The sequence below is a fragment of the Myotis nattereri genome, assembly GCF_964212035.1.
Source record: "Myotis nattereri genome assembly, chromosome: 16".
Taxonomy (NCBI): Eukaryota; Metazoa; Chordata; class Mammalia; order Chiroptera; family Vespertilionidae; genus Myotis; species Myotis nattereri.
In genome coordinates, this window is record NC_138091.1 from 13410600 (window position 1) to 13434797 (window position 24198).

The 24198-nt window shown below is 42.9% G+C and overlaps 1 protein-coding gene across 1 annotated transcript in view; it reads right to left on the reverse strand.

Annotated features, from left to right (window-relative positions):
• DNAH9 (dynein axonemal heavy chain 9) overlaps positions 1-24198 on the reverse strand; it is a gene marked incomplete at its 5' end in the record, with an annotated part of 338080 nt that overhangs the window by 115962 nt on the left and 197920 nt on the right. Inside the window, 3 exons of the mRNA XM_081109536.1 lie at positions 10361-10484; positions 12529-12691; positions 21011-21207. Of these exons, the coding sequence (XP_080965662.1) occupies positions 10361-10484; positions 12529-12691; positions 21011-21207 (484 nt within the window). The remainder of the gene's footprint in view (positions 1-10360; positions 10485-12528; positions 12692-21010; positions 21208-24198) is intronic.

Consider the following 24198-nt stretch of genomic DNA (forward strand, 5'->3'; position numbering starts at 1 on the left):
AAACAAGGAAACAAAACCTTATAGACATAGAGAACACTATAGTGGTTACCAAAGGAAAGGGGGTTGGAGGTGTAGTATTAGGGTAAAGGGGGTCAAATATATGGTGATGGAAGATTTGACTTTGGATTATGGACACACAGATGATGTATCATAGAATTGTACACTTGAAACCTATATAATTTTATTAATCAATGTCATCCCAATTAATTTAATTTAAAAATTAATTAATTAAATAAAAATGCAGTAGAGAAAAAAAGATGAATAAGGTTTGAGGAGTTAATGTGTAACTTAGTGACTATAGTTGATAACACTGTATTGTATAATTGAAATCTGCTAAGAGAGTAGAACTAAAATGTTCTCGACAAAAGAAAGGAAAAAAAGAATATATGTGTTTAATTCAAATTATAGTTAAATAGCTAATTTCCTTAAAATATAAACATACACACACACACACCCTCTCTCTCCTCTTTACAACTAAAGGAAAAGATCAATAATTTAACAGAAAGATGGGGTAAAGAGCATGAAAAGAGGATTCACAGTACAGAAAGTACAAATGCTTTTTAAAGATATGAACAAATGCTTTACCTCACTTGTAGTAACAGAAATGCACATTGAAAGTATGCTTAGTTACTTTTTTGTTTGTACAAATCAGATTGGCAAACATATAAATAGACACTCAACCTCACTCATAATAACAGAAATATACTTTGAAATTACTCCTAATATTATTATTTGTTACCAGATTGGCAAAATTTGAAAGTTAATACTATATTAATGAAGCAATACATGATGAATAAAATTTTTAAAAATCCTAACTAAATAAATAAAACTAAAGCAGGGTATATCCTAGAAATGCAAGGATTGTTAGATATTTGAAAAATAAATTAAAAAATTCACTATATTAATAGGTTAAATAATAAAGCAATATGACCATCAAAATAGATACACAAATTTTCTAAACACTGTTAGCAAACTAGGAATAAATGAGATTTCTCTTAATTTCATAATAGATATTTATCGCAGATGCAAAGCAAACATCATAACCAATGCTGAAAAACTAAAATATTGTCTTTCAAATCAGGCACAAGACAAGCATAACTGCTCTATGTTTTTATCCAACATTATATGGATGTCATGAGTTATTAAAAATGTTAAGAAAAACAAATTAAATGTATAAGGATAGTTAAGGAAATAATAAAGTTATCATTGTTCAAAATCTAATTTTCTACATAGAAAATCTAAGAATATATACATAAGCAATCAGAGCTCATAAGCATTTTCGACAACAAACCTTCTGGATATAAAATAAAAATTGGAAATAAAATGGCATTTCTGTACTTCAGCAAAAAAAATGTTTTTTTTAAGTTAGTTAGAATACCAAAAAAATAAATAAATAAAAAAAATAAAGCAAGCAGTCATAAATATACAAAAAGATGTGCAAGATCTTGATGTAAAAACTATAACATACTATTGAAGAGCATAAATAAAACCCTAAATAAATGGAGAGAAATACTGTGTTTATGGGTAGGTGATTCAGTATTACCAGTAGCATCAAGATGCAATTCCAATAAAAAGATCAAGTAGGTTCATTTTTGATCTTGGCAAGCATATTCTAAAATTTACATAGAAGAGCAAAGGGTGAAAAATGGCCAAGATATTTGTGAGCAAGAACCAGAGGAGGGACTTGCCCCACCAGAAATCAAGTCTCCTCATAAAGCTATGCTAGTTAAAACAACGTGAAGTTGGTGCTGGGGTAAGCAGATAGAAAAATGAGTGAAACAGCTAGAAACAGACCCAGATATAAATAGGAAATTGACATTAAAAACCAGTGTGAAGCTCTAGCTGGTTTTGCTCAGTGGATAGAGCAGATTGAAGGTTCCCTGGTTCGATTCCAGTCAAGGCACATGCGTAAGTTGCAGGCTTGATTTCCAGTATAGGAGGCATGCAGGAGGCAGCCAATCAATGATTCTCACCATTGATGTTTCTATCTCTGTCTCCCTCTCCCTTCCTCTCTGAAATCAATAAAAATATATTTAAAACACACACACACACACACACACACACACACACACACACACACACACCAGTGTGCAGACAAGGGATATACTAAATCAATGTGATATTAGGGTAATTCAATATTAATATTAAAAGATAAAATTAGAGCGCAATATGAAAATATATTTCAGGTGAATTAGAGACATGAATATGAAAAGCAAAGCTAATAATTGAAAAATAAAGTACATGAGATTATTTTTATGGTGTTGGATAGGGCAAGGTTTCTGACACAGCACAAGAAGCACAGAGCATTAAAGAGAGTAAGTTTTACAACATAAACTAAATCAGCATGACAAAAGTCAGATCCTGACTTCAAACTGTATAATGAACAAAGGGATAGTATCCAGAATATATAAAGAACACTTACAAATCCATAACAAAAAGACAAAGAACCAATAGCTAAAGGGAAAATATGTCAGTAGGCAAATCACAGAAGAGGAATAGCCAATGAGCCCTTGAGAAGATGCGCCAGGGTCATAAGTCATAAGGGAAAGGCAAGCAATGATATTTCATTTCAGACCCATTGGCAAAATGTATGTCAGATAAACCAAAGGAGGTTAGGAAGAAACAGGCTTTGCTCAAAGAGCAAATTTGTACCACGGCTCTGGAGAACAACTTGGCCCTTTTTTGTCAAGTTGAAAGGCACAAACCAGACGATTCGGTAATCCAAGTTTTGGGCCCTGAGTGTGAAGACACTCTTGCACATGCACACCAGAGGTTTCTTCTTTGCAACATTGTCCACAATTGCATGGGTGTTTGTTTTATTATTTTTGTATGTCCAACATATTTTATAAAGAAATATAGCAAAACATAAAGGAAAAAAGTAAATGTGGGTGTGAGGATGTGAAAACTGTGAGGGAGATTCAGAAATGGGAAGGAGAGACAGAATAGAACAAATTTCTGAATCAGAAGCCAGGGTGTGGGCTCCTAGCTCAGATGGAAGAGCTGGCCATGGGAAGGACGAATGGTCATATGGGAGGAAAGGAGGAAACTGTGAAGAAATGGAGACAGACTGGGAGATATAAGATAGTCGTGTGGCTGATACTGACACAAGTTTTCTCAAAGAGAGAGATGAGCTTGAGGGAGGTAAGAACAAGGCAGCATTGCTAGAGCTAAAATCTGAAACTGTGGGCGTGATGTAAGGGTGAATGTGGCTCTCACTGCGGTTCTCAACCTGTGGGTCGCGACCCCTTTGGTGGTCGAATGACCCTTTCACAGGGGTCGCCTAAGACCATCCTGCATATCAGATATTTACATGATGATTCATAACAGTAGCAACAAAAATAATTTTATGGTTGGGTCCCAACATGAGGAACTGTATTTAAAGGGCCAGAAGGTTGAGAGCCACTGCTCTAGGATATTCTATGGGTATCAGCAAAGCTTTCCAGTACAAGGCTTTAGGTGGGTATTGAAACTATGTGGACCTGGAATCATATACAAGCTCTTCCTTAGAGTTCTTCACATTCACGTTTCTTCCTTCCTCCACAACCAACACGGAAATGTTGGCGTCATAGAAATGTTAGAGACAGCAGAGCCACGGGGCCACCCTCCCCATGCTGCTTCCCTGTGGACTGGGTTGAGGGCCTCGAAGATGGGTGGCTTGGCACATGGCCTGTATCAGAGCAATCAGGAACTACGACTCCTCATCACTGAGGCTGCTGCACTTCCCGGAACTACTGTATCTGGAAGAAACTCATGCTAACTTTCTGACAATGAAGTTTGACAATGCTAATCCAGCCAGGCTTTTACTAACTGTTTTATACTAATTAGACTTAATCATTTAAGAGGTTCAAATAGAAAAAAATTATCATGAAAATAATCATTTACCTTTTTTCCTTAATTGAGTGAACTTGATTTAATTTCCATTCAGTAAGTTATTTCATAGCATGCATATAAAACAATCTGTACTATAACTTGTCAAAGTAAATATCTCATTAATAGAATAACCCATTTCAGACTCATTTGATAAAAATGGGTCAGAGAAAATTGTGAGGAAAATGAAATGACATTTAGCATGTGTTGGATTTAGTAAGTTCCGGGCAGTCTTTTTTTTAAGCATATATTTAAAAATATATTTGTATTGATTTCAGAGAGGAAGGGAGAGGGAGAGAGAACGATGGAAACATTAATGATGAGAGATAATCATTGATTGGCTGCCCCCTGCATGCTCCCTACTGCGGATGGAGCCCATAACTTGGGCATTTGCCCTGACTTGGAATTGAACCATGACCTCCTGGTTCAAAGGTTGATGCTCATCCACTGAGCAACATTGGCCAAGCTCCAAGTTCTTTAAAAGAGAAATATTCCAATAGAATTGGCATAAGCCATTCTCATCAGCTTAGGGGCTGACAGCCTGTAGTGGCTGTCTTTTCTCCTTCGCCTCTCTCACAATCTGCATTTCCTTATCTATTAATATCCTACAGCCCTCCAGCGAGAAATTGGATTCCTTTTGGTCTTATCATCTCTAATAATAGACCTGCATTCTTCATCTTTCTCTTATTTAAAATAGGTGTATGCCTTTTTGGTGTGTTATGAATAAGATCATGGATACTGAGGAAGCAAATTAGGGTCTTCCGGCTAACCATGGTCTCTGCTCCTTTTTGTATGGCCTGCAAGCTAATTTTTGATGATGGAAAAAAATTAGTGTAATAATATTTAATGACACATGAAAATTACAAAGTTCAAATTTTATTGTTCATAAATAAAGTTTTATTGGCCATTGCCACATTCACTCATTTAGGTGCTATCTGGCTGTTTTCACACTACAGTGAACGGAGTTGAGTAGTCGTGGCAGAAACAGGATGGTCTGCAAAGCTGAAAATATTTACTTTCTGATTATTTCAGAGACAGTTTGCTTACCCTGGGTTATGGGAAACCCTTAGTGCCAAAATGTTGAAAGCCTCCAGGCCATTTGCAGACCTTTTCCATGTTCCTATGATGGTGGTATTTGTGACAAGACCCAAAGATCCCAGAAGGTGATCACCAGATGCAGTATCGGGGGATGAACACCTCTGAATTGGAAATAAGGTTTGCATTTTCAGATTTATTCCCCCAATTTCTCCTGACAATGTTCCTGTCACTTATCGTGTGATGTAGGTAGCCATGCCGGAGCAGGAAACTGAACTGCCAGAGGGGGTTTTGTGCTGACATAGGCAGAGGCTGTTTAAATATTTGAGAAGTTTCCTCCTGAGACCTCAAGTTGGGAAGCCCTATTTCTGCCTCCAAATGCTTGAGGGATCCATGTGGTCATTAACATGCCCTAATGTTTGGTGAGTCAGACTAATCATCTTCTCTGTGTTAGTCTGGGGCTCTCAGAAGCTACAACTACTTTTGGGGGAGGAGATCCTGATAGTGTAAGATGGTTCAGTTAGTTGGCGCTTGGTGATAAAAAGGGAAAAGGAGATTCTCTGAATTAGTTAGCTTTACACTGGCTTAGTGACTTTGACCCCATCTAGGCCTAACCTTTTTCAAAAACATTCCCATGGTCTCAAGGGAGAAAAAGCAAGGGAAAGTAATAACTATCTTAGCACCCAGTCCCTCTCTCTCTATGGCTGGAAACCTTCTCAAGGTTCGATAGTAATATCTAATGTGTTAGACAGAACATCATTCTCATGACGTTGTTCACCTCAGTTTGACAAATGCCTTCTGAATACTAATTATGGGCCAGGAGATGCATGAGGGGCTGAAAGTATAAATGATGAAAACAATAGTCTCCACAGAGCATTTCAATTATATCAGTATTGTTTTATTTCCTAAGCTGGGTGGTAGTTATTTAATCTTTATATTTTGTGTCTCTGGATTATGTTATAACACAAATTTAATCAACAACAGACAACAAAGTCTCTGCCTTTTACGAGCTAACAGTGTTGTTTAATGTAATGGTGGTGTGTGCAGCCATTGGGTGTGATAGAAACATGGAGGGATGCTTCTCATTCCTCAGGGTGACAGTGGTCAGTGCCAATCCCCTACAGAGATAACACCCAAGATGAGTCTTGTAATGTGGGTAGAAGTTAATCCGGACAAAGAAGGAGAAGGGTGTGAGGTTCCAAAGGAAGAGTGTGAGTAAGGATGTCAGGAAACAGGGCAGTGTCCTGTCAAGAGAGAAATTATGAGATCAAAATGGGGGAACAGGAGCTAGGAAGGAGGGGAGGAAGCAGGTCAAAGGCAGATTATTTTTCTGTACAAAAAGATCTTGTTCTGCATATAGTGAGCAACTAATGAAGGAATTTGAGATTAGATAGATAATTTTGGAAGTAGTGAGGAGAATGGATTCGAGGGAAGATTGCCTGGGAGGCAGGGAGATGAGTTAAAATGAAGGATGAAAAGATCAGTGGGAGCCATGATAGAAAAGATATGGATTCAGAAATGGTCAAGGGGTAAAATTGGTGGCAACTGATGATCTCTTGGATGTAGGTGGTGAGCGAGAGGTTAGCAACGTAGGAGAGTACACAGAGACATGGACTCAAATAACTTGGATGAGAAGTTAGTATCACATGAAGAAAAGAAAAGGCTGATTATGCAAGCATCTTTTTGCATTGCCCTTTTGGCATTTCTGTGTGGCAGCTGGGAAACCAAACAGGTGCTGGTTTAGATCTTCGCTGTCTGTGGTTCGAGGATGCATCTAGTGAATAGATGCCGTGAGACCACAGAGTATGTGTGGGAGATCTGGCGAGTGCTTGACAGGAAACCCAGTTCCAGGTCCTCATGGGAGAAGAGCAATCCAATGCTATGTCTGTTACAAACATTTCCAGACTCCACATTTTCATGTGATGTGCGCAGACCACTAACATGTCCTTCTTGGATCTAGTGTTCACCACATTGTAGATGAGGTGATCTTTACATGTTCTATATAGCAAAAGGAGATTTGGTTCAAATAATTAAAAAACAGTCTGGTTCAGAGATGGAGAGGCATATGACTTTACAAAAGAGATGACACAATTGGATATGAACTATTCCAACAGACCACATAGAGGCTGTGTGATACTCATTTTTGAGCACAGCACATGCTGAACATGGCAACTTAATAAATAGTTTTGAATATATGATTAGAAAAAGTGACCTAGTTGGGTCAGGAAAGAGAAACCTTAATTCTGGAGTGAAGAATTAAGCTTTTTGAAAAACAAAAGGGGAATCCCAACATAAAATCCCAAAGTAAAATGGAGCATGAAATCTGGCTGAGTCAGGAGAGAAAAAGACACCACACCTGGAGCAGACTAAGCCTTCTCAGCTGGGACTGCCATAAAATGGGCTCTCTGGAATGATGGAAAGCTGGATGCACGTGCTGCCCCAGAAACCCACAGCATGGGGCCTTGCTGATGCTGATTTTGGTTTAAGGACCAAGAGAGAACAAATTTGGTAAGAATTTTATAAATACCTGGGTTTGATGGCCAGTGTATACTCTCCAGAAGTAATTATATTGAAAAATAAGAACAGAGCAAGAATTAAATGTTTCAGATTCAAGTTAGGGCAAATATTTCATCCATAGTTTCACCAGCAGCCACATGACCCCCATTAAGGATCCTGGTAAGCCAAGGGAAGTGATCAAAGATATGCTTTATTTCATTTGCTCTGATCGGGTGGCCACCCAGCCTCTTATACAGTTATGTATCTTTTGCTAATTAAACCAGGAGTTTAAGAACTTTGTGTGTAAGATTTCTTCCTGTCTATTTATAATCTGCCTGAGATACAACTAATACAATGACAGGTTCTGAAATGTTTGGTTGGTGTCAGAAGTGGGATTAATGAGCTGAGTACCATCAGTATCTGATTTTGGAAATGGTGCCAGAAACCAAGAGATGAAACAGCGAGCTAAAGAAGTGTGGGAGGAAGCCAGGTAGCCTTTGGTGTGAGATGAGTAGGTCCTGGGGAAGATGCTCTTGGAGGAGAGTTGAAAAGTGGAATTCACTCACTGTACCTTTATCTTCAACCTAATGGGACTTGTAGATAACAGGGGTGAGTTAATGGCAAAGTAGCCTGATTGCAGTTTCCTAGTCTCTACTCTTATATAAGAATAAAGTGATTGCACAACTCCATAAAATTGAAAAACTAACGGGATGGGGAGTTTCTGAGGAATCCCTGTCGCTCTAGACTGGCAGAATCCCTGGATTGGCAGGCAGTTAATTTCTAGCCAGAAATTATTAATTTGGCAGGGAAAATTAGAACAAAGATATGCTCTATTCTCTTTGTCAAAGTAGTTAAGAAAAAAGGAAGCAAGATTAGAGTAGAAAGGTATTACTTTTACTTTTATCTCGATTACAATATGTTTGTAAGTCTTGTTTTAATATGGAAGCCTTAAAAGGGAAGTAGGAGCTTCAAGCTCTGTGACGTTGAAGCTGCCTGAATGCACTGCTTTCACTGGGTAGGGCTTCAGAAACTCATTTAAACTTGAAAAAATGTGTTTTTTTTTTCCTAAATGAAAAATTAAAAATATGTGAGGACTGAAATTTCAATTGGTAAAAGGATAACATCTTCTGTGTCTCTGACATTATTTTAGGAGAAGGTGCCCTGGCTGGATTGGAGCCAGTTGAGGCACAGGGTCAGGGTGGCAACACGTCTGGCATCTCCAAAGCTATAAGGCTTTGGAAGCACAATTTCACCCTCTGTGGCTGTGTTAGAAGTTAGAGATTAGGGTGCAGCTTGAGGGCGGGAGGGTAATTGGACCCCTCTCTCATTATGTAGTAAAATAATAAAAGGTCAGGCAAGGCTGTAGGGGATATACTGCTGTAGAGTTAGTGGGATGTTAAAAAATAGTATTTAGGAAAGGAAGCATTTATTGTATTGGAGGAGAAGAGGTATAAGAGCTAGGAGGCAAACTCCTGGGTCTAAAATTAACTTAATTAGGGCAAGTTGGGAAAGATACAAGAGTGTGGGATCAGTGTAAGACTTGGAGCCAGCACAGTAAGGGACTTGGAACTCTGGTCCTCACCGTAAACAAGCTAACATTTGCCCACAGAGCCTGCTAGTGAGTGATCTGGGCCAGGGACGAGTGGCTCTTGGTGGACGTAAGAGTAAAATGGCCTGGGGTACAAGGGTGCACAGTTTGAAGCAGACAATGGTTCTGAAGCAGTAAAGTTCCTAGGATTGCATGGCAGGAGCCACCCTGAATACAGGGCATGAGATAGACTATGGGAGAGAATACTGTGGTCATGGTCTCGGGATTCTATAAACTAAAGAGTATTCAGTTAAAGAGACAGGGCATGAATTGTGGAGAAATTAGCTTTCCGGAATGCTGGAAACCTGGAGGCAGAAATTTTATTTAGGAACATCTGTGCACTATTTTATTTTTTAACCCAGATGAAGAGGTGGTTTTGCAGATGCTGAATCTGGTTTAAGAGTCAGAATTTAAATTTCCCCTTTAAATCAATATAAATATATACACATACCACATTTATAAAAATGCATAATTTATGTACTATATTGTCTTCTTGGGTATATCCATAATAATAAAAGTGTAATATAATAATTAGACTGGATGTCCTTCAGGATGACCTTCTGGACGAAGCCAGGGCTGTGAGGAAAGCCTGGGCCCCAGGTGCCAGAGGGAACCTGGTTCCAGCAGCTGGGGGAAGGAAGGCCTACTCTTGCACAAATTTCATGCATCGGGTTTCTAGCCTATTTATATATCAGATTATATGTGTGTGTGTGTATACATTAGATGGATTTGCATATATATATATATATATATTTTTTTTTTTCTAGAATGGTTGACCTAAGTCCTGAATTCCTAAATAAACAGGGATCAATAAGAACAGCAAAATGTCAAGATTTGAACTTTTGACTGAAGTCCTATTTTTCATATTTAGTGTCATAGAGCACTTGACATCCCCTGTTAAGTTCTTTGAAAATCAAGAAAACCATGAAGAGATACTGTTCCTGCTTCCACTTTGCTTCCCAAAAGTTCTGAATCCTTAATTAATTAAACTGATAACCTAACCTTGCCCGATTGTGTATGTTTTTGTGCATGTTCTCGCTCCGTGTATCTTCCTGCTAATGCCTAACCTACTTGAAAAAACTGCACGCATTCTAGTTTCGCTCTGACTTGGCTTTGGGGAGGGAACCACAGGCCTTTAGCCTGTTTTTCTGATTCTCAAATCTAGTCCCGAGAAAGCCCTGAGATTATTGTCTATTTTGCCATGAAAAGTAAATGTAAAAGCCAGATCAGCAGGCCCAGCATCAATCCTAGAAAAACCTTGATGAACCAGTTCTCCACTGTATCAGTTTTCTCCCTCATTTCTCTGACCTTGGACCGAATGACTCCAACTCCAGGGAAAATCTATTAGATATTCAGGTACGAAGAGTCTCTTACCAGATGCCAAGAGATCATTGATGAGCACGAGGAACTTCTCATCGGCCACTTGGGCATCAGTCATGAGAAACACTGTGCTGAGATTTTTCACCCCGGCTTTCAGGCACAAGCCGGCCAGATCCATCTGCAGAAACAATCAATATCAGAGATCTCTGTGAAGAGGGCCTTCTTGCAAGCAATCCCCACCCACTCTTTAGGAATGGGCCATTTTCTTGCCTCCTTTCATTGGAAATAAAGCAAAATGGCAGCGGGAGGTAGGGAAGAGCTCCATTTTTGCTGACAGGATAATACACCTCATTCCCAGGCCTTGGTTGCAATAGAGGTGGGCAGGTAAAATTAAATAGTGATGAGCTTTACTTCATAAAACCACGGTGGCTCCTTGTTAGCTTCTAGAGCTCCTGCTTTGTGCACAGAGGTAACAGCTTTTCAAAGGACAGGGAAGACTCATATCATCATACAGTGAATGACCTGCCCCAGGAGGCAAGTGAGTGCTCTAGGTTTTCACAGAGCAAGACCCTGGGGAGCCTGGCCAGATGACTCAGTTGGTTGGAGCATTGTCCTATACACTGAAGGGTTGGGGTTCTATTCCCAGTCAGGTTGTGGGCTAAATCCAGCCTTGGTTGGGGCAGGCGCATGCAAGAAGCAACAAATTTCTCTCTCTCTCTCTCTCTCTCTCTCTCTCTCTCTCTCTCTCCTTCCCTCCCTCTTCCCCTCTCTCTAAAAATCAATGAATTGTCCTTGGGTGATGATTAAAAAAAGGCACTTGGGGATACTTGCCTGGGCATGTATATATTTTATTCTAGCAGCATCTTATTTTCTTATGACTAGCTCCAGCAAAATACTTGTGTTGCAAAAAACATGTATTGGCGCACGCGCACACACACACACACACACCTGCCTGGTAGAAAATTAACATCTATTCAAAATTGCAGGTAGATACAGTTTTGGGCTAGGATTCCAAGCCCTGAAGTTTTCCAGTTTAGTCAGTCTTGGTTCCTTTGTTGTATCCCTCTCATAAAGCTTAGCCATCAGTCCCTAATGCTGGTCTTCTGCCTCTTGCACCACTCAAAGCTCATTCTTTAACAGCCTCATACATTTCCTTACAGTAGTCATTCATGGTCAAATAAATTCCCCTTTAAAGTTAATAAACTCCCTTTAGATCAATGGTTCTCAAATCCATGCATTTGCAGAATTACCAAAGACAATGCCTCTCAACTTCCATTAGAATCACCTGGGGGATTCTTCGAAAAGTCCTGGTGCCCAGGCAGCTGCCCAGACTAAGTAAGTCAGAATTTCTGGGCAGTGAGATGCAGGCATCAGCATTATTTGAAGGGTTTCTGTGTATAGCCAAGGTTGAGAACCACAGTCATGGGTCATTCTGTAAATGCATAATTCTCTTATTCACAGTGTTGTCTTCTCTTTTTTAGAAGCAGTAAAGATTGACCTACTGTGAACGTGACCTACTGTGAATGACCTTAGGTTCAGCCAATCACTGAGATTCTGAGCTGTGGTTTCAGAGCAGCAGTAGGCACCCCTGGCTGAGAGCTTATGAAGGCTGGTGGGTGGGTCTGGCTTAGTGCTGGCTAGAATTTTCCCAGAGACGGCAAGAGCAGCATTCTCATGGAAGTTACATCATGACTCCCTCCTGAGCCTCTGCTGTGGCCCTGGATAAATGGGAGGGGGCTGGGCCAAGTGGCCTTCGAAAGCTATAGAGAAAGCCTTGCTCCTCTTTCTGGGCCCACATTGTGGCTCCCAAGTGCCTGATTCTGAAACCAGGAAATGCTACTGAAGGTCCCGGCAGCTGGTGGTTACTAAACACATGTTTAAAAGATGAATTCCTTATAGAACTTGGACAGACTGTCAGAGTTGCTCCTAAGTCTTAGAGCTGTGAGCGCACTTGACATAGATGTGCTTCCGATTGGTGTGAGAGTCGAGGCTGCACAGATGTAGCTGAAGCAGCCGAGGTCCTGGGTCACAGACCTGGGAAGGCCATGCTCTCAGGCTGAGACTAAGCAGAAAAGGGCCTCTCACCTCACCAGCCCAGAATCGAAGGAGAAAATGGATGGACAGCTAAGCAGAGGTTCTGGGCAAGGGATCTGAGAACTGATGAGAGGGAGCGTGGGCAGTTGGAGGAAGGCTGGCCTCCCCCCACAGGCCCTCCTCCATACCTTGAAGTCCAGGATCTGGTAGCCTTTGCGCAGCGTGATCTGGAACACATCCATGGAGCTAATGAAGGCCGCCAGCCTGGTCAAGCTCTGCTTGCCACTCCCACCTACCCCCACCAGCAGCGCGTTGCCCCTTGGGGACTCCAGGATGCGATTGATGCGGCAGCTGTAGGGAAGGAAGCAGAGGCGCCAAGCTTCAGTCAGTCTTTCTGTGAGGAGCGTGCACAGTGAGGAGTGTGCACAGTGAGGGGCGTGCACAGTGAGGGGCGTGCACAGTGAGGGGCATGCACAGTGAGGAGGGTGCGCAGTGAGGGGGGGTGCATAGTGAGGAGGGTGCACAGTGAGGGGCGTGCACAGTGAGGGGTGTGCACAGTGAGGAGGGTGCACAGTGAGGGGCATGCACAGTGAGGAGAGTGCACAGTGAGAGGCGTGCACAGTGAGGAGCCTGCAAGTGAGGAGCGTGCACAATGAGGGGTGTGCACAGTGAGAGGCGTGCACAGTGAGGAGCCTGCAAGTGAGGAGCGTGCACAATGAGGGGTGTGCACAGTGAGAGGCGTGCACAATGAGGGGTGTGCACAGTGAGGGGTGTGCACAGTGAGGAGTGTGCACAGTGAGGGGCATGCACAGTGAGGAGTGTGCACAGTGAGGAGCATGCACAGTGAGGGGCGTGCACAGTGAGAGGCGTGTAGAGTGAGAGGCGTGCACAGTGAGAGGCGTGCACAGTGAGTGGTGTGCACAGTGAGAGGCGTGCACAGTGAGGAGCCTGCATAGTGAGGAGTGTGCACATTGAGGGGCATGCACAGTGAGGAGGGTGCACAGTGAGGAGTGTGCACAGTGAGGGGCGTTCACAGTGAGGGGTGAGCACAGTAACGGGCGTGCACAGTGAGGAACATGCACAATGAGGAGGGTGCACAGTGAGAGGCGTGCACAGTGAGGAGGGTGCACAGTGAGGAGCGTGCACAGTGAGGGGCGTTCACAGTGAGGGGTGAGCACAGTAATGGGCGTGCACAGTGAGGAACATGCACAATGAGGAGGGTGCACAGTGAGAGGCATGCACAATGAGGGGTGCGCACAGTGAGGAGCGTGCACAGTGAGGGGCATGCACAGTGAGGAGCGTGCACAGTGAGAGGTGTGCACAGTGAGAGGTGTGCACAGTGAGGGGCGTGCACAGTGAGAGGCATGCACAGTGAGAGGCGTGCACAGTGAGGGGCATGCACAGTGAGGAGCGTGCACAGTGAGAGGTGTGCACAGTGAGAGGCATGCACAGTGAGGGGTGTGCACAGTGAGGAGCGTGCACAGTGAGGGGCATGCACAGTGAGGAGCGTGCACAGTGAGAGGTGTGCACAGTGAGAGGCATGCACAGTGAGGGGTGCGCACAGTGAGAGGCGTGCGCACAGTGAGAGGCGTGCACAGTGAGGGGTGTGCACAGTGAGAGGCGTGCACAGTGAGGGGTTTGCACAGTGAGGAGAGTGCACAGTGAGGGGTGTGCACAGTGAGAGGCGTGCACAGTGAGGGGCGTGCACAGTGAGGATCGTGCACAGTGAGAGGTGTGCACAGTGAGGGGCGTGCTCAGTGAGTGGGAACTAGAACCTCCCTGGAGCGGATCATGGGCTCAGCTGTGGGAAACTTGACTTAAATTGTCCCCATACCTGGCCTTACCTTCTTGACTAAGTGGATTGAAGTTGCCACGGTGGGCAGTGGAGGAACAGCTCAGGGCTTCCAGGCAGGGCTGGAGGGGGCATGTGATGGCAAGGATGAGGGGACCAGGGCTTAGCCCCTCCCACTCCCCAGCTAATCCTGACTCTGCCACCTCCCCACTTCATGTGACTTCATCTCTCTGTGCTTTTGGACAAGAGGAGGGGGCAGGAAAAAGAGAAAAGTAGAAAGCATACCATTAGAAAAAAAGTCAGGGCAAGGCCAGAGTACAAGCATAGACAGAAGCAAAATTAGTCAGTGAATAACAGAGGCTGACAGCTCTCAGCTCTCTCACCCTTCCTGGATGATGATGCCCTTCTAATGAACATTTGTGGATTCTTAGTGCCAGCCCTACAAGACACCCACTTCCTTGGCTTCTGGATTCTTCCCTTTGCAGCGGCACTTTACTCACCCAGCAATGGGGAAACATCCCCAGGCCCGGGCTTAGATCATGCCCTCCAGAGCAACCCACTCCTCCACCCCCTCCTCAAATGCCACTTCTCCATCGCGCTGCTCACAGCCTGCCCTCCAGGCCACCACCACCTTTTTTAAAAATTCGCTTCAGCCCTAACCAGTTTGGCTCAGTGGATAGAGCGTCAGCCTGCGGACTCAAGGGTCCCAGGTTCGATTCCAGTCAAGGGCATATACCTTGGTTGCGGGCACATCCCCAGCAGGGAGTGTGCAGGAGGCAGCTGATTTATGTTTCTCTCTCATTGATATTTCTAACTCTCTATCCCTCTCCCTTCCTCTCTGTAAAAAATAAATAAAAAATATTTAAAAAAAATTCCCTTCAACACTACATACAGACCTATGTAAGATATCTACATTCTCTATAAGAATAACTCCAATTCCCTTTTCTCATCTTAAAAACAATAACTATTCGTTATAAAAAATGCATGAAACAGAAAAAACTACAATTCTATCTTGCATAAACACTATCAACATTAATTATATGTCCTTCTGAAGTTTTTCTAGCGTCTGTATGCTTATAGGTATATATTTATGTGTACATACTTTATTACATCTGAAAACTCAATATATTTCTATCCCATATATTTTCAAAATGGGGTTCACATTGTACATTGAACATAGTGTTTTGAAATCATTCTTTTAGTTTAACAGTATGCTGTGATTATTTCCCTACACCACTGAGTAATCTGCTAAACCATGCTTTTAATTGTGGCACAATTTTCCATTATACCAAATAAATTCCTTGTCTGTAATAGCCTCCTGTTGGATATTTAGGTTGTTTCATACATTATCCAGTTATTACTAATGCTATGTGAATATTTTTAGTTCATATATTTATGTTCAATAGCATAAGTTCCTAGAAGCAAAATTTCCAAGTCAAACAGTACGACAATTTTTATGGCTTATGATACATATTGAAAAACTGCCCCCAGAATGGTAGCATCAAAAGGTGAATATTGGAGGATGAGAACATGTTAGGCAGAGTTAGTTGAATGGAAATGCATTAAGCCAGTGAATCTGGGGATACATAACACAGTAATGAAGCCACCGTGGAGAAATGGATGAGATGAGGAGGAAGAGACAACAGTGTTGGTGATCTTGGGATCCAAAGAATGTGCAAAACAAGAACTCAGGTGAAGTCCATCCAAATAAAGCTGAGGATAGATCTGAGGGTGACTTTCACAGGCCACCTCCTATGCCACTAAGGGTCTTGTGTTAACGATATTATAATGAGAAATCCCATATTCAAATTAACAGATGGTAATTAGGGACAGAGCAACTTAGGGTCTAGCTAACACCAATTTGGAGGAAGGGCTTGAGGGAAGTTTTGGCGGTGGGGTTTGATATGTCAACAAAATACCAGTGAGTATGAGGTTAAAGGGTTCATGTTAAGCTTCTATGGTTTGAATTTTATTACTGCAAATTTCTTGCATATCCTGATGACTTAGTCATGTAATTAGCATCAATAAACTACATGTCCATGGGTCCTTATCACCTCATCTCTACTATGGGATGCCTTTGCTTTTTGAAAGGAAACCCTAGCAGAAGTGCGAGTCAAAACTCCCACCTCCAGCAGAGGGGGGTCTTGCCCCCAACCTTGTTGACACTGGGTCTTGTGTTTGCTGTTGTTAGTCCTTACCCAAGGATATTTTTTCCACTGATTTTTAGAGTGAGTGGAAGGGAGCGAGGGAGGGAGGGAGAGAGAGAAAGAGAGAGAGAGAGAGAGAGAGAGAGAGAGAGAGAGAGAGAAATTGATGTGAGAGAGACACATCAATTGGTTGATTGGTTGTTCCCACATGCCCTGATAGTGGCTGGGGATCAAACTGGCAAACCAGGTATGTGCCCTTGACTGGGAATCGAACCCACAACCCTTTGGTGAGCAGGCCAACACTCTAATCACTGAGCAACACTGGCCAAGGCAGGTTTTTTTTTTTAAGTTTTGCTTATTTAATGGTTGACAATATTATGGTTTTAATTTTTTGATATCTAGATAACTGAACATTTTTCTTTTTAAAAATTAAATCTTTATTATTGAAAGTATTACATATGCCCCCTTTTTGCCCATATTGACCTCATCTAGCCCTCCCTGTCCCACACCCAGGCTTCACCATCCTATTGTCTGTGTCCATCAGTTATGCATATATGCATACAAGTTCTTTGGTTGATCTCTCCCTACCTGCCCACCTACCTCTGCCTTCCCTCTGAGATTCCACGGTCTGCTGCATGCTTCTATGTCTCTGGATCTATTTTAGAACCTTTTTCTTATTAATCATTATATATTTCTTCTTTGTGAATTTTATGTCCATTGCCTACTTCTCCATTGTAGTGTTCTTCTCAATTTGTAAGACCTCTTTATATATGTCTCAAAATCCTCCCCCACCCTCAATTTGGCACTTTTATCTTTTCATTTTGATGTTTTCTATGTACAGAAAATTTTAGCTTTTTGGACTTAAATTGTATGTCCCTAAATTTATGCAGTTAAAATTTATTTCCCTAAACATTTAGGAGTTTTTTATTGAGCTGCACTTAATTCTTTCATAATTTTATTTTTTCACTTCATAATTTTTTTATTATGACACTGTACTCTGTCTTGTATCAGGTAGATTTACACTGCTCTTGCTCCCTTATTAAACCATAGTTTCTAGATACCAGAAGAGTGTGTATAATCACCCTGTACTCTCTGTAGTGCTAGAGCACTGAAGGCATCCTACACCGTTCTGTTAAGCAGGAACATGTACCTAATACCAGCATCGCATTTGGGGTGATGCACACAATTGCTCATTATGTTGGGTCAAGGAGTCGTCTGCTCTGTGCCTACATTAGATGGTGTCTGATGACAATGACAAAAGGAGAAAGTCTGGTGCTAAGATATCCAGGTCCCCTCTTCTAATTAAAAAAGGAGGGGCCAGAAATGGATTAATGGAAGAGAGAGGGCAGTTGGAGGATGAGGGGAAGTCCAGCTGGTTCTCTGGGCTGTCTAACACCCAGCTCTACTCCAGAAGGCCTCGACTCAGCTTAGCATGGTGCGTGCTACTCAATATCTAAATGGAAAACACATCATTCGTGATGAAGTTTCCGAAGAAGAATGGGCGAGTCTGCAGCTGTCAGCATTAGACTCCAGCTGGGGATTCATTAACAACCTCTGACGAGGGCAAAGGACTCTGCATTCAAATTACAACATTTACAGAGAAGATCAATATTCGGAAGGGCTACTGGGCCAGGAAAGCACAGCATCTAAGTTAATTCATTGCAGCACTTCTGGCCGATTAAGAACAAAAGCTGACGATGTACACAGCACAGCTGGAGGAAGCTGGTGTACTGAAGACCACACACACACACACACACACACACACACACACACACACAGGAATGGGTCAGATACTCGAGTGAAGGGGCACCAAGTACATCTGAGGTTCCTTTTTTTCTACGAGAAAAGAAGACAAGGCAGGAAGATCCATGCAGCAGTGAATGAAAAGGAAAAGATAGGTTATGATCAGGCCCAGTGCAGGGAAAAGGTCTGGTGTGAAGCTTAAAAACAAAGCAGAGCAAGCCTCTGCTGAGATGGTGAAGGGAGCCAGGAGGAGAGCAAAGCTGTACCATCAGTGGGGAAACAACGGAGGGAAGAAAAGACTCGCAGCTACGGACTGCTCACCAAGCGCGAAGCACTCCACATGAGTAACAACCCCTCGGGAAAGGCATTCTCATCCTCCTCATCCTCTAGAGGAGGAAACAGGCTTGGGCAGGTTACCTGTCCTTCATGTAGGCCCACAGCCAAAGGTCGGCAGCGCCAGGATTTGACCCTGGGCCTGGCTCAATCTACAGAGCATGTGCTGTAACTACTCCACAGGCCCCATTATGGAGTTCATAGCAAAAGCAGCGAAGCTTAGGAAAGGTGTAGGGGAATCAAACAAAAGAAAATGTTAAGAATTCAAGTGGTGAGAACAAATAGCCAATAAACCATCGAAATAAGCACAGGCCTTCAGGCACCTGTAAATGCAGGCCCTCGCCTTGGCCGGCCCCTTGGCCCTGGGTATTCCTGTGGAAGCGCATACAGTCCACCCCTCTCTGCCCCGCCTTGTTCCCACCTTGGACACCAGAAGGTGGGACCTTTGGCGTGAGTCCACATGCCTCTGCTGTGGGCACTGTGCAGCGATGAGAAGCCACGGGTCTGTGTTTCTCACGGCGCTGGTGTGCTCTGTTTTCTGTGTAAGAGGAAGCTGCAGCTGCTCGTTCTGGCTGGTAAGGGCTGCGGAGATGGCCGAGGGGCCTCAGGCAGGGAGCGGAGTGCAAGGATGGAGCCACGGGCAGTGGTATTTGAAAATTACACATCCAAATGCACTTTATTCCTCAGAATTGCCCCTCAGGGCGGTTCATTATATCCGTTATTTTTCCATTGCTAAAACAATGTCAGTCAGTTTGATCACTCACGTTGGAAACCACATTGACTGAATCACTTGCTATTGTCTCAAATTTAATTTACTCTTAAAAGATAATTTGTCTCAATCCCATGACTATGACACAGGCTCGGGAGCTCTTAAAGGGGAGGAAAATGCTCATTGAAGTTTCAACAAGATTAGTGAACATTTCATTTTATTGTTGACACGATTACAGAGGTCTCCCATTTTCCTCTCCTTTGTGCACTTCCACCCAATGCCCCCTCCCAGGCCTTCATTTAAAAGCCATTGTTTACTGCCCACACACTATGTACCAGGCACTGTCCAAGATGCTGTACACAGTGGTGAGTGGGACACACCATCAAGGAGCTTCTACTGGATCAGGGGAAGGCAAAAGGCACACAAAGAAGCATCTAGTGTGATGGTTGCGAGTAAACATTCTGGAACCAGACTGCATTAATGTGAGCTCTGTTACCGATTTATGGGGCATGTGATGTTAAATGAACCTTCTTCAGGGTTTTGTGATGACTAAATGAACGAAAGCAAACATAATCAACACGGTGGGGGATTTTTCTTCAATAATCTTCAGCTTAGGGGCAGGTGTGGAATAAGAAGACAGTGGGGTTTTGTCACCTGGATGCAATGGCAGCAAAGTTAGGGAGCTTGCACCAGGATGATTGAGCCTATGGTGATTGAGGAAAGTAAAGACATGGTAGATGAAGGGACAAAAGAGTTTGAGAAAGCACTTTATTTCTTTTCATGAAATAAAGTCTCAATAAAGTTTAAGAATAACCGGAACTGGAGCAGGTGAATGGAAGGGTAGGCAGTGCAAATCAGAGAGTGGGAGGTTTGAAGTTGAGATTTTGGAGGTGAGTTCACTCTTGATAGAAGTTGCAGGATAGGAACATGTGAATGAGTGGCTGAGGTGGGATGGAAGAAAGACCCCTGGAGCTAAGGAGGCCGAGGAGCAGAAGGACAAGGTGTACATAGATGCCAGGAATGAAGAAAGGTGTGATGGAAGAGAGAAGGATGGTCCCAGCAGGAAGAATGCTGGTGAATGATGGGAGTAACAAGTGCTAGTAGATGCCAGTAAGAAGAGGAGGTAATGAAGAAGTAATGAGTATGGAAGTCCAGTTGCTTGTGCTTCAAAAATCCTGGAGTTTGTGGAGAATTAAAGGAGGAATGCCATTGGGATGGTGTGGGATAAAGAGGTTCTTACTTCTCTCTAGGCCATGGGGTACAGAGAATGGGGAAGAAAAACCAGCTGTCCTCAGCTCAGGGTCAGTCAGGTCTCAGTCAGATTTTATCAAGGACGGAACAGTTCAGAGAAGTTGAAGATGAAGTAGATTTTTACGCTTAAGACATGAGTACAGGAGACAGGCTGGAAAAATTTGGGCCAGCTGGGAGGGGTGGTAAATGTAAAGAGGGGGAATATAACGAGCAGTGTAGGGATAGCAATGGTATGACCATAAACTATCTGGGAGGCTTAGTGACTACTTCAGTGATTCATTTGATAGCAACAGCTCCTATAAGGACATTTAACTTTTGAAATAGATGTGCAGTTGTCTTAAACAAAAAGCTCCAATCTCATTATTATAAAATTGGCCCTTGGACTAGAATGGGATCGGGATGCAGATGCTGAGCTGTCTGATGCTCCTTTTGTTACCTCAAACTTCCCCATGATATCACTGTGGTCATGTCCAGGGACTGTGAATGACCGACAAGGAAATGATTCTTGTTCTGCCTGAGGTTAGCACCAGGGTGACCCCTAGGGCCAGTGGCAGGAGCAGCAGCTGCCCCTTGACCTCCACAGAAGAAGAAGTAGCTGGATTCCTGGTTTGTCAGTGTCCTCCAATGTCTAGGTGAGACCCCAGATATGGGGAAGAGGAGGCAACTGAGAAAAGAAAACAAGAGAAGCTACTTACACATGGCGCATGGCATCCTCAAACAGAACCAGGTCCATCACTGCGTTGACCTCATTGTGATTCTCCAAGGCTTCCGCCAGAGTCTGGGTCAAAAGCTCCCATGATTGTACAGGCATGTACTTGGGCTCCCCAATGCCATTTGCAAAGTGGCAATACATGCTCAGGCTTCCAGTCTGCTCCACAGTCTCTTCCATATCCTGGGGATGGGATACATTGACTCAGTTCTGGTTCCACACAGAGAGGAGAGCCCTGACTTCCCTCTTCTCTAGGCACCTCCCTAAAATCAAGTATCAGTGCGATTCCAACACTTTTCCTCTGAGAGAGCCCTCTAAGGCGGACATGTAACATTCAGGTACCAGCTCCATGAAGTCATGGGTGATGTTTTATTCCTTTGGGGCTGAGGATGAAAAAAGGAGGTGGAAGGTACCCTCCTCACAAGCACAGTAAGAAATGGGCTTCGTTCTGAGCAGAGCAGATGGGACACAGGGTGCACTTCTCTAAGCAGGGTTCTTTCACCAGAGCGGAGTGAAGGAGATCATGACCCAATGGCCTCATCTCTCCAACACCTTCCAACATGTCTTGTTCTGCAACCCACAGCAGTATCCAAAGGCATCCTCTCCTGTTCCCTGTGATAGCGCATTCTAGAGCAGTGGTTCTCAACCTTCCTAATGCCGCGACCCTTTAATACAGTTCCTCATGTTGTGGTGACCCCCAATTTCATTGTTACAAATTGAATATAATGAAAGCATAGTGATTAATCACAAAAACAATATGTAATTATATATGTGTTTTCCGATGGTCTTAGGTGACCCCTGTGGAAAGGTTGTTTGACCCCCAAAGGGGTCACGACCCACAGGTTGAGAACCGCTGTCCTAGAGGATGCAAGCCCTGACCATAAGCTCAGCACAGCGGGCTTGGTTTCTGAAGACTATGCCCCTAGCCATCCTTAGGTGACTGGTATGTTTATAAGGACCTTGATCATCTTTTTAAAAAATATATTTTTATTGATTTCAAAGAAGAAGGGAGAAGGAGAGAGAGATAGAAACACCCATGATGAGAGAGAATCATTGATCAGCTGCCTCCTGCACGCCCCACACTAAGGATTGAGCCCATAACCTGGCAGATGCCCTGACTGGGAATCGAACCATGACCTCATAGGTTGACACTCAACCACTGAGCCACTCTCGCTGGGAAGGCCATTGATCATCTTACAGGTTTTGCAGTAGAGCCACTATTTATAAAACTTCCATAAGCATTTGGGCTTCTTGTGTGCCAACTCTTGTCCCCAGGACAAACCGTACCATGTGTAATGAATACTTAGTACAACTCAACCTAAAAGATATGGAGTCTGTTTCTCTTCACCACCACTCTGTTCGCTAAGTATTGAAGACATGGCTGATTTTCTTTTAATTCAGAAGGAACTACTTACGTGTCAAACACAAACACCTGAGATTTCCAGAGTAAGAAGGGTTGTAGAGGAAGCAAGTCTAAGAAAGAGCAGGTTTAAAAAGATGAGGGCACTAAATTTTAAAGAGTAAAATGGGTTAAGGACATAAAATTTACTGAATGGGGAAGCCAGTATTCAAATCTAAGGCAGTTTGATATGAAAATTCAGATTCTAATGTATGTCTCATAATGTGTTCTTTGAACTAATGAATTTATAAATTACAGATTGAACTGATATCTTGATATATATATAAAAAGAAAGAGCAGGTTTTCTAACACAAAGGTAAAATGTATACCAGCACGAGCAATTGCCCCCACCGGCCGTTCTTTCCTCCTGAAGTTCAGACTGGAGAGCCACCTGGAAGAGAGTCAACCAGCCTGCTGTTCACCAGCAGGAGCATTGCCCAGGACAAGGGCACCTTGGGGTCAGCCTTGAACATAGTACCTTACACTTAAGCCTGTGGGACTAGATTCATCAAACCTAATGGAAAGTAATATCCTTAGGAAAACCAGGACTGTTGCCTGGTAATGAGAAGTGAAAGGGTTAACTATCAAAGAGCTATTATATTTTGAAGGTAGTTTTGGGGCCACAGAAAGCACTATTCTGGCTTGCCGGACAGTCCCAATAAACGCCAGGCATTTGGATAACGTAATGCAGGAGAACCATTCTCGCGGGTTGAGGAAAACTTGTGGAAACAGATGTGGGAGTACAGTTACCCAGTTTGAAAATGAGCTCATATGTTGGGAATCAGTCCTGATGGCAGTCAATTTACACTGACGATGCAGCAGAGGAACAGTGAAAGTGAGACCTGGAGAGCCCGGCCTACAAAGAGTCTTTGATGAATAAAATACGCCTCCAGTTCTGTGAGCAGAGCCAGGCTGCATAGAGGAGAGAGGGAAACTCAACCCACACAGTGAAAAAGGTTTCTTCACAGTGAGACCGCATCACACAAGGGCCACACATCAGAGAACTTTAAGCTTAAGCTTTATGGTAGAAACAGGACTGCATCACTTCCTTGGTGAAAATTTGGCAACTTTTCTTTAATAAGAACACCAAGATTTGGTGCAAAGGTGTTTCAGGCTGGCATTTCAATTGTTGTTGGGACTCATAGATACAGAGAACATTGTGTTGGTTGCCAGGAGGGATGTGGGTTGGGGGCTGGGTGAAAAAGGTGAAGGGATTAAGAAGTACAAATTATTAGTTACAAAATAATCATGGGATTATTAAAGTACAGCCTAGGGAATGCAGTCAATAATATCCTAATAACTATGTATGTTGCCAGGTGGGTACTGGACTTATTGGGGGGATCACTTCATAAAATTTTATAAATGTCGAATCACTATGCTGCACACCTGCAACAATATAAAATAATACTGAGTGGCAACTGTAATAGAAAAATTAAAAACATTTGAAAAAAGAATATAAAGCCATGAATTCACAGCTTTTACAAAAATGAATCAAAGGGTTTACTTCAACTTTATATCTGCAGGCATGTAGTTCCCTGTGACCTGGGGCCTTACTTTGTAAATACACCATGAAACCTGCTGAGGCCTGTTCATGTCCACGGCCTCTACAAGGCCCTCTCAGAGGTTCCACCCCCAGTTACCACACACCACTGCTTTACATGGAAAAGCTTATGATAACCAACTGCTTCTACTCTCACTCACCTTTCATTTTCAGTACCTTACGTTTACTAATATATTGAGAATAGAAAATTTTATTTTATTTTATTTTATTTTTT